General features: G+C 41.8%; 1 protein-coding gene across 1 annotated transcript; it reads right to left on the reverse strand.

Annotated features, from left to right (window-relative positions):
• Nucleotides 1-1,733: 1,733 nt before the first annotated feature.
• On the reverse strand, nt 1,734-14,042 carry LOC129839833 (zinc finger protein ZFP2-like). The gene is made up of 2 exons (XM_055907502.1): nt 13,351-14,042; nt 1,734-3,538 (listed from the first exon to the last, which is right to left on the reverse strand). Exons 1-2 carry the CDS (start codon nt 13,772-13,774, stop codon nt 2,223-2,225), a joined length of 1,740 nt encoding a protein of 579 aa, XP_055763477.1. The 5' UTR covers nt 13,775-14,042; the 3' UTR covers nt 1,734-2,222.
• Nucleotides 14,043-18,601: the final 4,559 nt, after the last annotated feature.

The raw sequence follows: 18,601 nt of genomic DNA on the forward strand, positions 1-18,601 counted from the left end.
TTTCAAGTTCATAACTGTGCACTCTCCTCAAACAATAGCATGGTATTCTTTCACCTTAACTTCTCTAGGATAGGGGGCAGCATTTTCACTTTTGGATAAATAGCGTGCCCAATTTCAACTTCCTTCTACTCATCCCCAGAATATAAGATATGCATATTATTAGTAAATTTGGATATAAAAACACTCTGAAGTTTCTAAAACTGTTTGAATCATGTCTGTGAGTATCACAGAACTTATGTAACAGGCAAAACCCCGAGGACTAACCATTCAGATTTTTTTTTTTGTTGAGGTCACCGTCTGTTCAATGAGTTTTCATTGGGATACTAGATTTCTAATCAACCTGTTTGCAGTTCCTACCGCTTCCACTGGATGTCACCAGTCTTTGGAAATTGGTTGAGGTTATTCCTTTGTGCAATGAAGAAGAACGGCCATCTGGAATCAGTGTAACGTTATGTGTACTGTTTGAGAGTTGCGCAAGACTAGAAAAGTAGCGTTAGTTTGTTGTCCTCCTGTATTGAAAACAGATAGACCCGTCTTCAATTTGATCGATTATTAACGTTTACAAATACCTTAAGTTGTATTACAAAAGTAGTTTGAAATGTTTTGGCAAAGTTTAGAGGTAAGTTTTGAGATATTTTGTAGTGACGTTGTTCAAAAATGGAGCTGTTTTTTTCTGGATCAAACGCGCCAAATAAATGGCCATTTTGGACATATATGGACAGAATTAATCGAACAAAAGGACCATTTATGATGTTTATGGGACATATTGGAGTGCCAACAAAAGAAATTCGTCAAAGGTAAGGCATGATTTATATCTTATTTCTGCGTTTTGTGTTGCGCCTGCAGGGTTGAAATATGCTACACTCTCTTTGTTTACTGTTGTGCTATCATCAGATAATAGCATCTTATGCTTTCGTCGAAAACCCTTTTTGAAATCTGACATGTCGGCTGAATTCACAACAAGTGTAGCTTTAATATGGTATCTTATATGTGTGATTTAATGAAAGTTTGATTTTATATAATGTTTTTGAATTTGGCGCTCTACATTTTCCCTGGCTATTGGCCAAGTGGGACGCAAGCATCCCACATATCCCAGAGAGCTTTTAATATGTATTGGCAATAATTAACTTAAGGGTGAGGCATGGAATAATAAAACATGTATATTTTGTCAGGCTGAATGTTTGAAATATGAGGTGATTTGAGTCATGCTTCTTCAGTAGTGGAATAAAGACAATTAGCACTTGGATGTTGTCAAGAAATACTGGAGCGATGTCCATCGTCAGTGTGACTAGGCACCAGGCTTCTATTTCAATGGTAATTACAGAACAATTTTTAGAGGGCCTCAAACTCCCTCTACATTTCTACTGGGAGAATCATCAAGCCATTATTTAGGGGGGAAGGAGCACCAAACTCCCTCTACATTTCTACTGAGAGCATCATCAAGCCATTCTTTAGGGGGGGGGGGGGGGGGGGGATTAGTCTCAAACTCCTTCTACATTTCTACTGAGAGCATCATCAAGCCATTCTTTAAGGGGGGGTCTCAAACTCCCTCTACATTTTCAGCCTCTGTTTTACTACTACACACAACAGCTTCAGTCTCAGAAATTGTGTGAACGGAAATCCCTTCTTCAGAAATGTGGGATGTGCACTAGAAGAGTGTAGGATACTGCTCTTGTCTGTAGGTTTTGTGTACTTAGTAGTGGACAAAGACCCGGAGTGAATGCACAAGGGTATCAAGGAAGGATCTCTAACTCAATATATATATTTTACATTGTGACATTATTCATTAAAATACTCCTTCTACAATGTTAAAACATTCTACATTGTGACATCATTAAAACACTCCTACTACAATGTTAAAACATTCTACATTGTGACATCATTAAAACACTCCTACTACAATGTTAAAACATTCTACATTGTGACATCATTAAAATACTCCTTCTACAATGTTAAAACATTCTACATTGTGACATCATTAAAACACTCCTACTACAATGTTAAAACATTCTACATTGTGACATCATTAAAATACTCCTTCTACAATGTTAAAACATTCTACATTGTGACATTATTTCATTGACATCATAAAACAACTCCTTCCTGTATATTCTGATGTTTGATCAGATATATTTTACCAGAGTATCTCTTCACACATTGATCACAGCTACATTATTTATTTCCTGTGTGTATATCAGAGTAAAATTCTTCCCATATTGATTTCAACTATGAGGATTCTGTCCTGTGTGTGTTCTCTGGTGCATAGACAGATGGCTAGATGTAGTAAAACACTTCCCACATTGAGCACAGCTATAAGGTTTCTCTCCTGTGTGCGTTCTCTGGTGTCTAGTCAGACTGTTAGACTTAATAAAACTCTTCCCACATTGAGTACAGCTATAAGGTTTCTCTCCTGTGTGTGTTCTCTGGTGTACTATCAAGCTGTGTGAGTGAGTAAAGCTCTTCCCACATTGATCACAGCTATAAGGCTTCTCTCCTGTGTGTGTTCTCTGGTGTACTATCAAGCTGTTTGAGTGAGTAAATCTCTTCCCACATTGATCACAGCTATAAGGCTTCTCTCCTGTGTGTGTTCTCTGATGTGATTTTAAATGTCCCGACGAAACAAATCTCTTTCCACAGTCGGAGCAGTGGTAAGGTTTCTCTCCGGTGTGTGTTCTCTGGTGTACTATCAAGCTGTTTGAGTGAGTAAAGCTCTTCCCACATTGATAACAGCTATAAGGTTTCTCTCCAGTGTGAATTCTCTGGTGTAATTGTAATGTAGATGATTTTGAAAAGCTCTTCCCACAGTCAGAGCAGCTATAAGGTTTCTCTCCGGTGTGAATTCTCTGGTGTGATTGTAATATAGATGATTTTGAAAAGCTCTTCCCACAGTCAGAGCAGCTATAAGGCTTCTCTCCTGTATGGCTTCTCTGATGTATTTTAAGGTCTGCTGAAGAGGTGAATCTCTTCTCACAGTCAGAGCAACAGTGAGGTTTCTCGCCAGTGTGTATTCTCAGGTGTGCTGTCATGCTGCTTGAGGCAGCAAAACTCTTCCCACATTGATTACAGCTATACGGCTTATCTCCTGTGTGTGTTCTCTGGTGCAACGTCAGCTGGCTAGATGTAGTAAAATTCATCCCACATTGATCACAGATATAAGGCTTCTCTCCTGTGTGTGTTCTCTGATGTGATTTTAAATGTCCTGACGAAACAAATCTCTTTACACAGTCAGAGCAGTGGTAAGGCTTCTCTCCTGTGTGTGTTCTCTGGTGTGTTTTCAGGCTGCTTGGAACATTAAAACTCTTCCCACACTGATCACAGATATACGGTTTCTCTCCTGTATGGATTCTCTGGTGTCTTATAAGGTCTGCCGAAGAGGTAAGTCTCTTCCCACAGTCAGCGCAGCAGTGAGGTGTCTTTCCTGTGGGTCTCCGCTGGTGTTTCTCGAGGTGTTCTGATGTGGAGGGACTCTTCTCTGCCTCGTCAGCATCATGTTGTTGTTGAGGCTCCCCAGAGGATCCACGATAGTCACGTCTCTCTCCTGTGTGAATGACAAAGTCAGACAGATGATAAAAGGCCCACAACAGCAGAGATCCACTGTAGGAGGTGATGCCAACAGCATAGCCATGATGTTGTACAACAATTGACGTCTGTAATGAATGTTAAAATTATTTGACACATTTAGTCTTGTTTTCACATTAGTAGTAAAATACTGTCTATTTGAGGTAAAAGGTGATTGCCCGTGATGTTTTATAACAATTTAAGTCATTTATAGGTTTCTTATGAGTGCATTTCACAATACTTTTGGATTATAATTGTAAAGGCTACTTTATGCCATTGTTTCAAAACAACTGCTTTATACTTTTAAAAAAACTTTAATTTCAACCAGAAAAATCTCTTTGGCTAGCTTTGCTGACAGTCTATGTCAATAAGAGTTAGCATTCCAGCTAACAGCTTTGCTACCAGCCTATGTCAATAAGCGTTCGCATACTAGCTAACAGCTTTGCTTCCAGCCTATGTCAATAAGCGTTAGCATTTAAGCTAACAGCTTTACTACCAGCCTATGTCAATAAGCGTTAGCATTCCACCTCACAGCTTTGCCTCAAGCCTATGTCAATAAGCGTTAGCATACTAGCTAACAGCTTTGCTTCCGGCTATGTCAATAAGCGTTAGCATTCTAGCTCACAGCTTTGACTCCAGCCTATGTCAATAAGCGTTAGCATACTAGCAAACAGCTTTGACTCCAGCCTATGTCAATAAGCGTTAGCATACTAGCTAACAGCTTTGCTTCCAGCCTATGTCAATAAGCGTTAGCATTCTAGCTAAAAGCTTTGCCTCCTGCCTATGTCAATAAGCGTTAGCATTTAAGCTAACAGCTTTGCTTCCAGCCTATGCCAATAAGCGTTAGCATTCCACCTCACAGCTTTGCCTCCAGCCTATGTCAATAAGCGTTAGCATACTAGCTAACAGCTTGGCCTCCAGCCTATGTCAATAAGCGTTAGCATTCTAGCTAAAAGCTTTGCCTCCTGCCTATGTCAATAAGCGTTAGCATTTAAGCTAATAGCTTTGCTTCCAGCCTATGTCAATAAGCGTTAGCATTATAGCTAACAGCTTTGCTAACAGCCTATGTCAATAAGCGTTAGCATTATAGCTAACAGCTTTGCTACCAGCCTATGTCAATAAGCGTTAGCATTCCACCTCACAGCTTTGCCTCCAGCCTATGTCAATAAGCGTTAGCATTCTAGCTAACAGCTTTACTACCAGCCTATGTCAATAAGCGTTAGCATTCCACCTCACAGCTTTGCCTCCAGCCTATGTCAATAAGCGTTAGCATACTAGCTAACAGCTTTGCTTCCGGCTATGTCAATAAGCGTTAGCATTCTAGCTCACAGCTTTGACTCCAGCCTATGTCAATAAGCGTTAGCATACTAGCTAACAGCTTTGCTTCCAGCCTATGTCAATAAGCGTTAGCATTCTAGCTAAAAGCTTTGCCTCCTGCCTATGTCAATAAGCGTTAGCATTTAAGCTAACAGCTTTGCTTCCAGCCTATGCCAATAAGCGTTAGCATTCTAGCTAACAGCTTTGCTTCCAGCCTATGTCAATAAGCGTTAGCATTCCACCTCACAGCTTTGCCTCCAGCCTATGTCAATAAGCGTTAGCATACTAGCTAACAGCTTTGCTTCCAGCCTATGTCAATAAGCGTTAGCATTCTAGCTAACAGCTTTGCTACCAGCCTATGTCAATAAGCGTTAGCATTGTAGCTAACAGCTTTGCTACCAGCCTATGTCAATAAGCGTTAGCATTATAGCTAACAGCTTTGCTTCCAGCCTATGTCAATAAGCGTTAGCATTCCACCTCACAGCTTTGCTTCCAGCCTATGTCAATAAGCGTTAGCATTCTAGCTAACAGCTTTGCTACCAGCCTATGTCAATAAGCGTTAGCATTGTAGCTAACAGCTTTGCTACCAGCCTATGTCAATAAGCGTTAGCATTATAGCTAACAGCTTTGCTTCCAGCCTATGTCAATAAGCGTTAGCATACTAGCTAACAGCTTTGCTACCAGCCTATGTCAATAAGCGTTAGCATACTAGCTAACAGCTTTGCTACCAGCCTATGTCAATAAGCGTTAGCATTCTAGCTAACAGCTTTGCTTCCAGCCTATGTCAATAAGCTTTAGCATACTAGATAACAGCTTTGCTACCAGCCTATGTCAATAAGCGTTAGCATACTAGATAACAGCTTTGCTACCAGCCTATGTCAATAAGCGTTAGCATTCTAGCTAACAGCTTTGCTACCAGCCTATGTCAATAAGCGTTAGCATTCTAGCTAACAGCTTTGCTACCAGCCTATGTCAATAAGCGTTAGCATTCTAGCTAACAGCTTTGCTTCCAGCCTATGTCAATAAGCTTTAGCATACTAGATAACAGCTTTGCTACCAGCCTATGTCAATAAGCGTTAGCATACTAGATAACAGCTTTGCTACCAGCCTATGTCAATAAGCGTTAGCATTCTAGCTAACAGCTTTGCTACCAGCCTATGTCAATAAGCGTTAGCATTCTAGCTAACAGCTTGCTACCAGCCTATGTCAATAAGCGTTAGCATACTAGCTAACAGCTTTGCTACCAGCCTATGTCAATAAGCGTTAGCATACTAGCTAACAGCTTTGCTTCCAGCCTATGTCAATAAGCGTTAGCATTCTAGCTAACAGCTTTGCTTCCAGCCTAGCGTTAGCATTTAAGCTAACAACTGCTGCATCCAAAATACATATTTGTAATTATCAACCAAATAGTCTCTTAGAGAAATAATCAAACAATTGTAAGTCTATGACAACCCCAAAAACTGTTTATTGTTTAGCAGTAATAACCTGGTAAATCCCAGATGATAGCATAGACCTAATTTAGGACCCATAACTTCACCTAACAACAACATAGACCTAGGACTATAAATCATTTAAAACAACATTTAAAACATGGACAAAAAAATGTTTTTGTCATGACATTTCATAACCTGATCACCAGATAATTTTGTGAATAATCCCACTAGGCTACTCTGTAATGTGACGTCATTCTAAATGTCCTGAATAAAGGAAAATAGCTCTGTGTGTTGTACAATAGCCTATCCATCAAGGAACAGTTCTCTACACATTATGAGCTAAGTATCTCTGTGTGTCCAAACTGACACAGAAACATTTGAAAACATTAAACACACTACCTTGATGCTTTCTCAGTTAAATCTAACTAGACCCTGCTGTGAATCAAATCAAATGTTACTTGTCACATGCTCCGAATACAACAGGTGTAGTAGACCTCACAGTGATATGCAGAATACAACAGGTGTAGTAGACCTCACAGTGAAATACTGACTGACCAGCCCTTAACCAACAGGTGTAGACCTCACAGTGAAATGCTGACTGTCCAGCCCTTAACCAACAGGTGTAGACCAGGTGTAGACCTCACAGTGATATGCAGAATACAACAGGTGTAGACCTCACAGTGATATGCAGAATACAACAGGTGTAGTAGACCTCACAGTGATATGCAGAATACAACAGGTGTAGTAGACCTCACAGTGAAATGCTGAATACAACAGGTGTAGTAGACCTCACAGTGAAATGCTGAATACAACAGGTGTAGTAGACCTTACAGTGAAATGCTGAATACAACAGGTGTAGTAGACCTTACAGTGAAATGCTGACTGACCAGCCCTGAACCAACAGGTGTAGACCTCACAGTGAAATGCTGACTGACCAGCCCTTAACCTATAGGTGTAGACCTCACAGTGAAATGCTGACTGACCAGCCCTGAACCAACAGGTGTAGACCTCACAGTGAAATACTGACTGACCAGCCCTTAACCTATAGGTGTAGACCTCACAGTGAAATGCTGACTGACCAGCCCTGAACCAACAGGTGTAGACCTCACAGTGAAATGCTGACTGTCCAGCCTTTAACCTATAGGTGTAGACCTCACAGTGAAATACAGACTGACCAGCCCTTAACCAACAGGTGTAGACCTCACAGTGAAATACAGACTGACCAGCCCTTAACCAACAGGTGTAGACCTCACAGTGAAATACTGACTGACCAGTCCTTAACCAACAGGTGTAGACCTTAACCAACAGGTGTAGACCTCACAGTTAAATGCAGACTGACCAGCCTTTAACCAACAGGTGTAGACCTTAACCAACAGGTGTAGACCTCACAGTGAAATACTGACTGTCCAGCCTTTAACCAACATGTGTAGACCTTAACCAACAGGTGTAGACCTCACAGTGAAATACTGACTGACCAGCCCTTAACCTATAGGTGTAGACCTCACAGTGAAATACTGACTGACCAGCCCTTAACCAACAGGTGTAGACCTCACAGTGAAATGCTGACTGACCAGCCTTTAACCAACAGGTGTAGACCTCACAGTGAAATGCTGACTGACCAGCCCTTAACCAACAGGTGTAGACCTCACAGTGAAATACTGACTGACCAGCCTTTAACCTATAGGTGTAGACCTCACAGTGAAATGCTGACTGTCCAGCCCTTAACCAACAGGTGTAGACCTTAACCAACAGGTGTAGACCTCACAGTGAAATACTGACTGACCAGCCCTTAACCAACAGGTGTAGACCTCACAGTGAAATGCTGACTGACCAGCCCTTAACCAACAGGTGTAGACCTCACAGTGAAATGCTGACTGACCAGCCCTTAACCAACAAGTGTAGAACTCACAGTGAAATACTGACTGTCCAGCCCTTAACCAACAGGTGTAGACCTCACAGTGAAATACTGACTGACCAGCCCTTAACCAACAGGTGTAGACCTCACAGTGAAATACTGACTGACCAGCCCTTAACCAACAGGTGTAGACCTTAACCAACAGGTGTAGACCTCACAGTGAAATACTGACTGACCAGCCCTTAACCAACAGGTGTAGACCTCACAGTGAAATACTGACTGACCAGCCCTTAACCAACAGGTGTAGACCTCACAGTGAAATGCTGACTGACCAGCCCTTAACCAACAGGTGTAGACCTCACAGTGAAATACTGACTGACCAGCCCTTAACCAACAGGTGTAGACCTCACAGTGAAATACTGACTGACCAGCCCTTAACCAACAGGTGTAGACCTCACAGTGAAATGCTGACTGTCCAGCCTTTAACCTATAGGTGTAGACCTCACAGTGAAATACAGACTGACCAGCCCTTAACCAACAGGTGTAGACCTCACAGTGAAATACAGACTGACCAGCCCTTAACCAACAGGTGTAGACCTCACAGTGAAATACAGACTGACCAGCCCTTAACCAACAGGTGTAGACCTCACAGTGAAATACAGACTGACCAGCCCTTAACCAACAGGTGTAGACCTCACAGTGAAATACTGACTGACCAGTCCTTAACCAACAGGTGTAGACCTTAACCAACAGGTGTAGACCTCACAGTTAAATGCAGACTGACCAGCCTTTAACCAACAGGTGTAGACCTTAACCAACAGGTGTAGACCTAACAGTGAAATACTGACTGTCCAGCCTTTAACCAACATGTGTAGACCTTAACCAACAGGTGTAGACCTCACAGTGAAATACTGACTGACCAGCCCTTAACCTATAGGTGTAGACCTCACAGTGAAATACTGACTGACCAGCCCTTAACCAACAGGTGTAGACCTCACAGTGAAATGCTGACTGACCAGCCTTTAACCAACAGGTGTAGACCTCACAGTGAAATGCTGACTGACCAGCCCTTAACCAACAGGTGTAGACCTCACAGTGAAATACTGACTGACCAGCCTTTAACCTATAGGTGTAGACCTCACAGTGAAATGCTGACTGTCCAGCCCTTAACCAACAGGTGTAGACCTTAACCAACAGGTGTAGACCTCACAGTGAAATACTGACTGACCAGCCCTTAACCAACAGGTGTAGACCTCACAGTGAAATGCTGACTGACCAGCCCTTAACCAACAGGTGTAGACCTCACAGTGAAATGCTGACTGACCAGCCCTTAACCAACAAGTGTAGAACTCACAGTGAAATACTGACTGTCCAGCCCTTAACCAACAGGTGTAGACCTCACAGTGAAATGCTGACTGACCAGCCCTGAACCAACAGGTGTAGACCTCACAGTGAAATACTGACTGACCAGCCCTTAACCAACAGGTGTAGACCTCACAGTGAAATACTGACTGACCAGCCCTTAACCAACAGGTGTAGACCTCACAGTGAAATACTGACTGACCAGCCCTTAACCAACAGGTGTAGACCTTAACCAACAGGTGTAGACCTCACAGTGAAATAATGACTGACCAGCCCTTAACCAAAAGGTGTAGACCTTAACCAACAGGTGTAGACCTCACAGTGAAATACTGACTGACCAGCCCTTAACCAACAGGTGTAGACCTCACAGTGAAATGCTGACTGACCAGCCCTTAACCAACAAGTGTAGACCTCACAGTGAAATACTGACTGACCAGCCCTTAACCAACAGGTGTAGACCTTAACCAACAGGTGTAGACCTCACAGTGAAATGCTGACTGGCCAGCCCTTAACCAACAGGTGTAGACCTCACAGTGAAATGCTGACTGACCAGCCCTGAACCAACAGGTGTAGACCTCACAGTGAAATACTGACTGACCAGCCCTTAACCAACAGGTGTAGACCTCACAGTGAAATGCTGACTGGCCAGCCCTTAACCAACAGGTGTAGACCTCACAGTGAAATGCTGACTGACCAGCCCTTAACCAACAGGTGTAGACCAAATGTAGACAGGTGTAGACCTCACAGTGAAATCTTTGGAGGGAACTGAAAGTCCGTATTGCCCAGCGACAGCCCCGAAACCTGAAGGATTTGTATGAAGGAGTGGGCCAAAATCCCTGCTGCAGTGTGTGCAAACCTGGTCAAGAACTACAGGAAACGTATGATCTCTGTAATTGCAAACAAAGGTTTCTGTACCAAAATATTAAGTTCTGCTTTTCTGATGTATCAAATACTTATGTCATGCAATAAAATGCAAATGAATTACTTAAAAATCATACAATGTGATTTTCTGGATTTTTGTTTTAGATTCCGTCTCTCACAGTTGAAGTGTACCTATGATAAAAATTACAGACCTCTACATGCTTTGTAAGTAGGAAAACCTGCAAAACCGGCAGTGTCTCAAATACTTGCTCTCCCCACTGTATATACAGGGTGTTACGGTACAGAGTCAATGTGGAGGCTATATACAGGGTGTTACGGTACAGAGTCAATGTGGAGGCTATATACAGGGGGTACCGGTACAGAGTCAATGTGAGGGCTATATACAGGGGGTACCGGTACAGAGTCAATGTGGAGACTATATACAGGGTGTTACGGTACAGAGTCAATGTGGAGGCTATATACAGGGTGTTACGGTACAGAGTCAATGTGGAGGCTATATACAGGGTGTTACGGTACAGAGTCAATGTGGAGGCTATATACAGGGTGTTACGGTACAGAGTCAATGTGGAGGCTATATACAGGGGGTACCGGTACAGAGTCAATGTGGAGACTATATACAGGGTGTTACGGTACAGAGTCAATGTGGAGGCTATATACAGGGGGTACCGGTACAGAGTCAATGTGGAGGCTATATACAGGGTGTTACGGTACAGAGTCAATGTGGAGGCTATATACAGGGTGTTACGGTACAGAGTCAATGTGGAGGCTATATACAGGGTGTTACGGTACAGAGTCAATGTGGAGGCTATATACAGGGTGTAACGGTACAGAGTCAATGTGGAGGCTATATACAGGGGGTACCGGTACAGAGTCAATGTGGAGACTATATACAGGGTGTTACGGTACAGAGTCAATGTTGAGGCTATATACAGGGTGTTACGGTATAGAGTCAATGTGGAGGCTATATACACGGTGTTACGGTACAGAGTCAATGTGGAGGCTATATACAGGGTGTTACGGTACAGAGTCAATGTGGAGGCTATATACAGGGTGTTACGGTACAGAGTCAATGTGGAGGCTATATACAGGGGGTACCGGTACAGAGTCAATGTGGAGGCTATATACAGGGTGTTACGGTACAGAGTCAATGTGGAGAATATATACAGGGAGTACCGGTACAGAGTCAATGTGGAGGCTATATACAGGGGGTACCGGTACAGAGTCAATGTGGAGGCTATATACAGGGTGTTACGGTACAGAGTCAATGTGGAGGCTATATACAGGGGGTACCGGTACAGAGTCAATGTGGAGACTATATACAGGGGGTACCGGTACCGAGTCAATGTGGAGGTTATATACAGGAGGTACCGGTACCGAGTCAGTGTGGAGGCTATATACAGGGGGTACCGAGTCAATGTGGAGGCTATATACAGGGGGTACCGGTACAGAGTCAATGTGGAGGCTATATACAGGGGGTACCGAGTCAGTGTGGAGGCTATATACAGGGGGTACCGAGTCAATGTGGAGGCTATATACAGGGGGTACCGAGTCAGTGTGCGGGGGTACAGGTTAGTTGAGGTAATATGTACATGTAGGTAGGGGTGAAGTGACTATGTATACATACTATACTATATATATATATATATATACACTATACTATATATATACACTATACTATATATATACACTATACTATATATATACAGTATACTATATATATATATATATATATATATATATATATATATATATATATATATATATATATATATACACACTATACACATATATATATATATATATCTATACATAGTTAGTTTACCCCTACCTACATGTACACTGCTGCTACTCACTGTTTATTATCTATGCATAGTCACTTCACCCCTACCTACATGTACACTGCTGTTACTCTCTGTTTATTATCTATACATAGTCACTTCACCCCTACATACATGTACATATTACCTCAACTAACCTTTACCCCCGCACATTGACTCGGTACCCCCTGTATATAGTCTCCACACTGACTCGGTACCCCCTGTATATAGTCTCCACACTGACTCGGTACCCCCTGTATATAGCCTCCACACTGACTCGGTACCCCCTGTATATAGCCTCCACACTGACTCGGTACCCCCTGTATATAGCCTCCACATTGACTCGGTACCCCCTGTATACAGCCTCCACACTGACTCGGTATCCCCTGTATATAGCCTCCACATTGACTCGGTATCCCCTGTATATAGCCTCCACATTGACTCGGTATCCCCTGTATATAGCCTCCACACTGACTCGGTACCCCCTGTATATAGCCTCCACACTGACTCGGTACCCCCTGTATATAGCCTCCACATTGACTCTGTACCAGTACCACCTGTATATAGCCTAGTTATTGGTATTTTATTGTGTTACTTTAGCTTATTTGCTAAATATTTTCTCAACTCTTCTTGAACTGCAATGTATTGGGGTGGCAGGTGGCCTATTGGTTAGAGTGGAGGGGTGGCAGGTAGCCTAGTGGTTAGAGTGGAGGGGTGGCAGGTAGCCTAGTGGTTAGAGCGTTGGACTAGTAACCAAAAGGTTGCTGGATCGAATCCCTGAGCTGACAAGGTAAAAACCTGTCGTTCTTCCCCCTGAACAGTTAACCCACTGTTCCCCCCGGAAGGCCGTCATTGAAAATAAGAATTTGTTCTAAAACTGAGTTAAATAGTTAAATAAAGGTACAATTCAATGTTGGTTAAGGGCTTGTAAGTAAGCATTTCATGGTAAGGTCTATACTTGTTGTATTCGACGCATGTGACAAATACAGTTTGATTTGATAACATATTTTGTGGATATGAATGACTATTTCTTGCCAATTAAAAATCTGGGTACTTTTCATAGCTTTTGTCACATCAGTTGAACAACTGCGGAGTAAATAACCCCTGTTTTTAGGACAGTACTTACTGGTGTTAATCAGATCGCCTGTGTCCTCCTCTTCATCTTTCAATGTGACAGTAATCTCTCCTTCCTTCTTCACTCCAAAAACGGCATCCTCCTCTTTCTCTTTCTCCTCTTCTTTTACTGTAACATCCTCCTCCTCTTTCACTCTGAACGCGTCTTCCTCCTCTTTCACTGAAACGTCTTTCTCTTCTTCTTTTACTGTAACAGCCTCACCCTCTTTCACTCTGAACGCGTCTTCCTCTTCTTTCACTAAAATGTCTTTCTCTTCTTCTTTCACGGTAACAGCCTCATCCTCTACTTCTTGTTTTACTGTCACATCCTCTTCTTCCTTCTCCTCTTTCACGACAACGTTCAGCCCCAGACCCTCTTTCTCCGTCCAGCAGACCTCCTCTTCTTCAACAGGAGACGAGTAGCTTGGTGAACTCATGGTCGGGGATGTTAGCTAACAGCTAGCTAGCTAGGCTAATGCTAACTTAACGAGACAGCTAGCTAGCTAGGCTAATGCTAACTTAACGAGACAGCTAGCTGAACGTAAATAGGAAATTAAATTGGATAATTATCTAAACGACATAAATGTGTTCAAAACAGAGTGGCTCATATACCAGAAAGCGTCTAAAGAACTTGAACGTTTCCGCTATGTCGGCTAGCAAGCTACCGAGATGGATGACAAGCTGTTGTTGCTTTTCTTCTTAGAGTTTTTATCGGCGGATCGCAACCGACCGAGAGGTGTAAACACCGCCCCCTACAGTACTGGAGTGTGAAGCCCGTTATTAATACCGATATATTCTTCTCTTCTCTAAACCTTCATTTCTAACTAAACTACTCCCATCACCACCACACAATCTTTTCTCATTTCAGACGTTTGTTTTGTTATTTGTTATTTTATTTAACCTTTATTTAACTAGGCAAGTCAGTATTCAACTCTACTGTATTTTTGTCAATGCCACTCCGACATTGATTGTCCTTGTATTTATATATTTCTTTAAATCCATTATTTAACTTTTAGATTTGTGTGGGTAATGGCTGAATGGTAGAGGAAATGGTGGACCATGTATTATTATGTTGTTAAATGTAATGATGTAGAGGGGGAGAGGTTCAAATAAAAAACGAATTATTTTTTTAACTAAATGCTTTTGTTCCTAGCTTCAACAGTGCAGTAATATCTAACTAAATGCTTTTGTTCCTAGCTCCAACAGTAGTATCTAACTAAATGCTTGTGTTCCTAGCTCCAACAGTAGTATCTAACTAAATGCTTGTGTTCCTAGCTTCAACAGTGCAGTAATATCTAACTAAATGCTTTTGTTCCTAGCTCCAACAGTGCAGTAATATCTAACTAAATGCTTGTGTTCCTAGCTCCAACAGTAGTATCTAACTAAATGCTTGTGTTCCTAGCTCCAACAGTAATATCTAACTAAATGCTTGTGTTCCTAGCTCCAACAGTGCAGTAATATCTAACTAAATGCTTGTGTTCCTAGCTCCAACAGTAATATCTAACTAAATGCTTGTGTTCCTAGCTCCAACAGTAGTATCTAACTAAATGCTTGTGTTCCTAGCTCCAACAGTAATATCTAACTAAATGCCTGTGTTCCTAGCTCCAACAGTAATATCTAACTAAATGCTTGTGTTCCTAGCTCCAACAGTAATATCTAACTAAATGCTTGTGTTCCTAGCTCCAACAGTAGTATCTAACTAAATGCTTGTGTTCCTAGCTCCAACAGTAATATCTAACTAAATGCTTGTGTTCCTAGCTCCAACAGTGCAGTAGTATCTAACTAAATGCTTGTGTTCCTAGCTCCAACAGTAATATCTAACTAACTAAAACAGTACAGTAATATCTAACTAAATGCTTGTGTTCCTAGCTCCAACAGTAATATCTAACTAAATGCTTGTGTTCCTAGCTCCAACAGTAATATCTAACTAAATGCTTGTGTTCCTAGCTCCAACAGTGCAGTAGTATCTAACAATTCACAACAATACACACAAATTTAAAAGTAAAAGAATGTAATTAAGAAATATATAAATATTAGGACGATGTAAACATTATTAAAAGGACACGTGTTCCATTATTACAGAGGCCAGTGAATCCATATCATATGTATATAGGGCAGCAGCCTCTATGGTGCAAGGTTGAATGGCCGGGTGATAGCCGGCTAGTGATGACAATTTAACAGTCTGATGGCCTTGAGATAGAAGCTGTTTTTCAGTTTTCACTGCAGCCCTTTCGATAAGAATGGGGGTGTGCTCGGTCCTCCATTTCCTGTAGTCCACAATCATCTCCTTTGTCTTGATCACATTGAGGGAGAGGTTGTTGTCCTGGCACCACACGGTCAGGCATGACTGGCCAGGCATGACCGATTACCCAACAGTGGTAGACCTGATCACCGACAACAACGAGACAGCCTATAGGGAGGAGGTCAGAGACCTGGCCATGTGGTGCCAGGACAACAACCTCTCCCTCAGCGACGAGACAGCCTATAGGGAGGAGGTCAGAGACCTGGCCGTGTGGTGCTAGGACAACAACCTCTCCCTCAACGTGATCAACACAAAGGAGATGATTGAGTGAACAGGGAGTACAGGAGGGGACTGAGCACGCACCCCTGAGGGGCGCCCCGTGTTGAGGATCAGCGTGGCGGATGTGTTGTTACCTACCCTCACCACCTGGGGGCGGCCCGTCAGGAAGTCCAGGATCCAGTTGCAGAGGGAGATGTTCAGTTCCAGGGTCCTTAGCTTAGTGATGAGCTTTGAGGGTACTATGGTGTTGAACGCTGAGCTGTAGTCAATGAATAGCTGTAGTCAATGAATAGCCTTCTCACATAGCTGTTCCTTTTGCCCAGGTGGGAAAGGGCAGTGTGGAGTGCAATAGAGATTGCATCATCACTGGGATATTATTATTACATCATCATGAACAGACAGGTTTACACATCACTGGGACATTATTACATCATCATTAACAGACAGGTTTACACATCACTGAGACATTATTACATCATCAATAACAGACAGGTTTACACATCACTGAGACATTATTACATCATCATTAACAGACAGGTTTACACATCACTGGGACATTATTACATTCATTAACAGACAGGTTTACACATCACTGGGACAGTGTTATTACATCATCATTAACAGACAGGTTTACACATCACTGGGACAGTGTTACATCATCATTAACAGACAGGTTTACACATCACTGGGACAGTTTTATTACATCATCATTAACAGACAGGTTTACACATCACTGGGACATTATTACATCATCATGAACAGACAGGTTTACACATCACTGGGACATTATTACATCATCATTAACAGACAGGTTTACACATCACTGAGACATTATTACATCATCAATAACAGACAGGTTTACACATCACTGAGACATTATTACATCATCATTAACAGACAGGTTTACACATCACTGGGACATTATTACATTCATTAACAGACAGGTTTACACATCACTGGGACATTATTACATCATCATTAACAGACAGGTTTACACATCACTGGGACAGTGTTACATCATCATTAACAGACAGGTTTACACATCACTGGGACAGTTTTATTACATCATCATTAACAGACAGGTTTACACATCACTGGGACATTATTACATCATCATTAACAGACAGGTTTACACATCACTGGGACATTATTACATCATCATTAACAGACAGGTTTACACATCACTGGGACATTATTACATCATCATTAACGGACAGGTTTACACATCACTGAGACATTATTACATCATCATTAACAGACAGGTTTACACATCACTGGGACATTATTACATCATCATTAACAGACAGGTTTACACATCACTGGGACATTATTACATCATCATTAACGGACAGGTTTACACATCACTGAGACATTACTACATCATCATTAACAGACAGGTTTACACATCACTGGGACATTATTACATCCTCATTAACAGACAGGTTTACACATCACTGGGACATTATTACATCATCATTAACAGACAGGTTTACACATCACTGGGACAGTGTTTTTACATCATCATTAACAGACAGGTTTACACATCACTGATTTTACACATCACTGGGACATTATTACATCATCATTAACAGACAGGTTTACACATCACTGGGACATTATTACATCATCATTAACAGACAGGTTTACACATTTATTTTTATTTTATTTCACCTTTATTTAACCAGGTAGGCAAATTGAGAACACGTTCTCATTTACAATTGCGACCTGGCCAAGATAAAGCAAAGCAGTTCGACACATACAACAACACATAGTTACACATGGAGTAAAACAAACATACAGTCAATAATACAGTGAAAAATAAGTCTATATACAATATGAGCAAGTGAGGTGAGATAAGGGAGGTGAAGGCAAACAAAATATATATATAAATAAATAAAAATATAAAAAGGCCATGGTGGCGAAGTAAATACAATATAGCAAGTAAAAAAAAGTAGAGATAGTAGAGATAGAAAAAAAGTAGAGATAGAAATAATGGGGTGCAAAGGAGCAAAATAAATAAATAAATAAATAAATACAGTAGGTAAAGAGGTAGTTGTTTGGGCTATTTATAGATGGGCTATGTACAGGTGCAGTAATCTATGAGCTGCTCTGACAGCTGGTGCTTAAAGCTAGTGAGGGAGATAAGTGTTTCCAGTTTCAGAGATTTTTGTAGTTCGTTCCAGTCATTGGCAGCAGAGAACTGGAAGGAGAGGCGGCCAAAGGAAGAATTGGTTTTGGGGGTGACCAGAGAGATATACCTGCTGGAGCGCGTGCTACAGGTAGGTGCTGCTATGGTGACCAGCGAGCTGAGATAAGGGGGGACTTTACCTAGCAGGGTCTTGTAGATGACCTGGAGCCAGTGGGTTTGACGACGAGTATGAAGCGAGGGCCAGCCAACGAGAGTGTACAGGTCGCAGTGGTGGGTAGTATATGGGGCTTTGGTGACAAAACGGATGGCACTGTGATAGACTGCATCCAATTTATTAAGTAGGGTTTTGGAGGCTATTTTGTAAATGACATCACCGACATCACATCACTGGGACAGTTTTATTACATCATCATTAACAGACAGGTTTACACATCACTGGGACATTATTACATCATCATTAACAGACAGGTTTACACATCACTGGGACATTATTACATCATCATTAAAAGACAGGTTTACACATCACTGGGTCATTATTACATCATCATTAACAGACAGGTTTACACATCACTGAGACATTATTACATCATCATT

The sequence above is a fragment of the Salvelinus fontinalis genome, chromosome 40 (assembly GCF_029448725.1).
Source record: "Salvelinus fontinalis isolate EN_2023a chromosome 40, ASM2944872v1, whole genome shotgun sequence".
NCBI classification, from domain to species: Eukaryota; Metazoa; Chordata; class Actinopteri; order Salmoniformes; family Salmonidae; genus Salvelinus; species Salvelinus fontinalis.

Coding starts and splice junctions, on each gene's coding strand:
- LOC129839833 (XM_055907502.1), bottom strand. CDS start 13,774: ATGAGTTCACCAAGCTACTCGTCTCCTGTTGAAGAAGAGGAGGTCTGC. Junction 3,539..13,350: donor AGGCGATCTGATTAACACCA/GTAAGTACTGTC, acceptor TCATTCACACAG/GAGAGAGACGTGACTATCGT.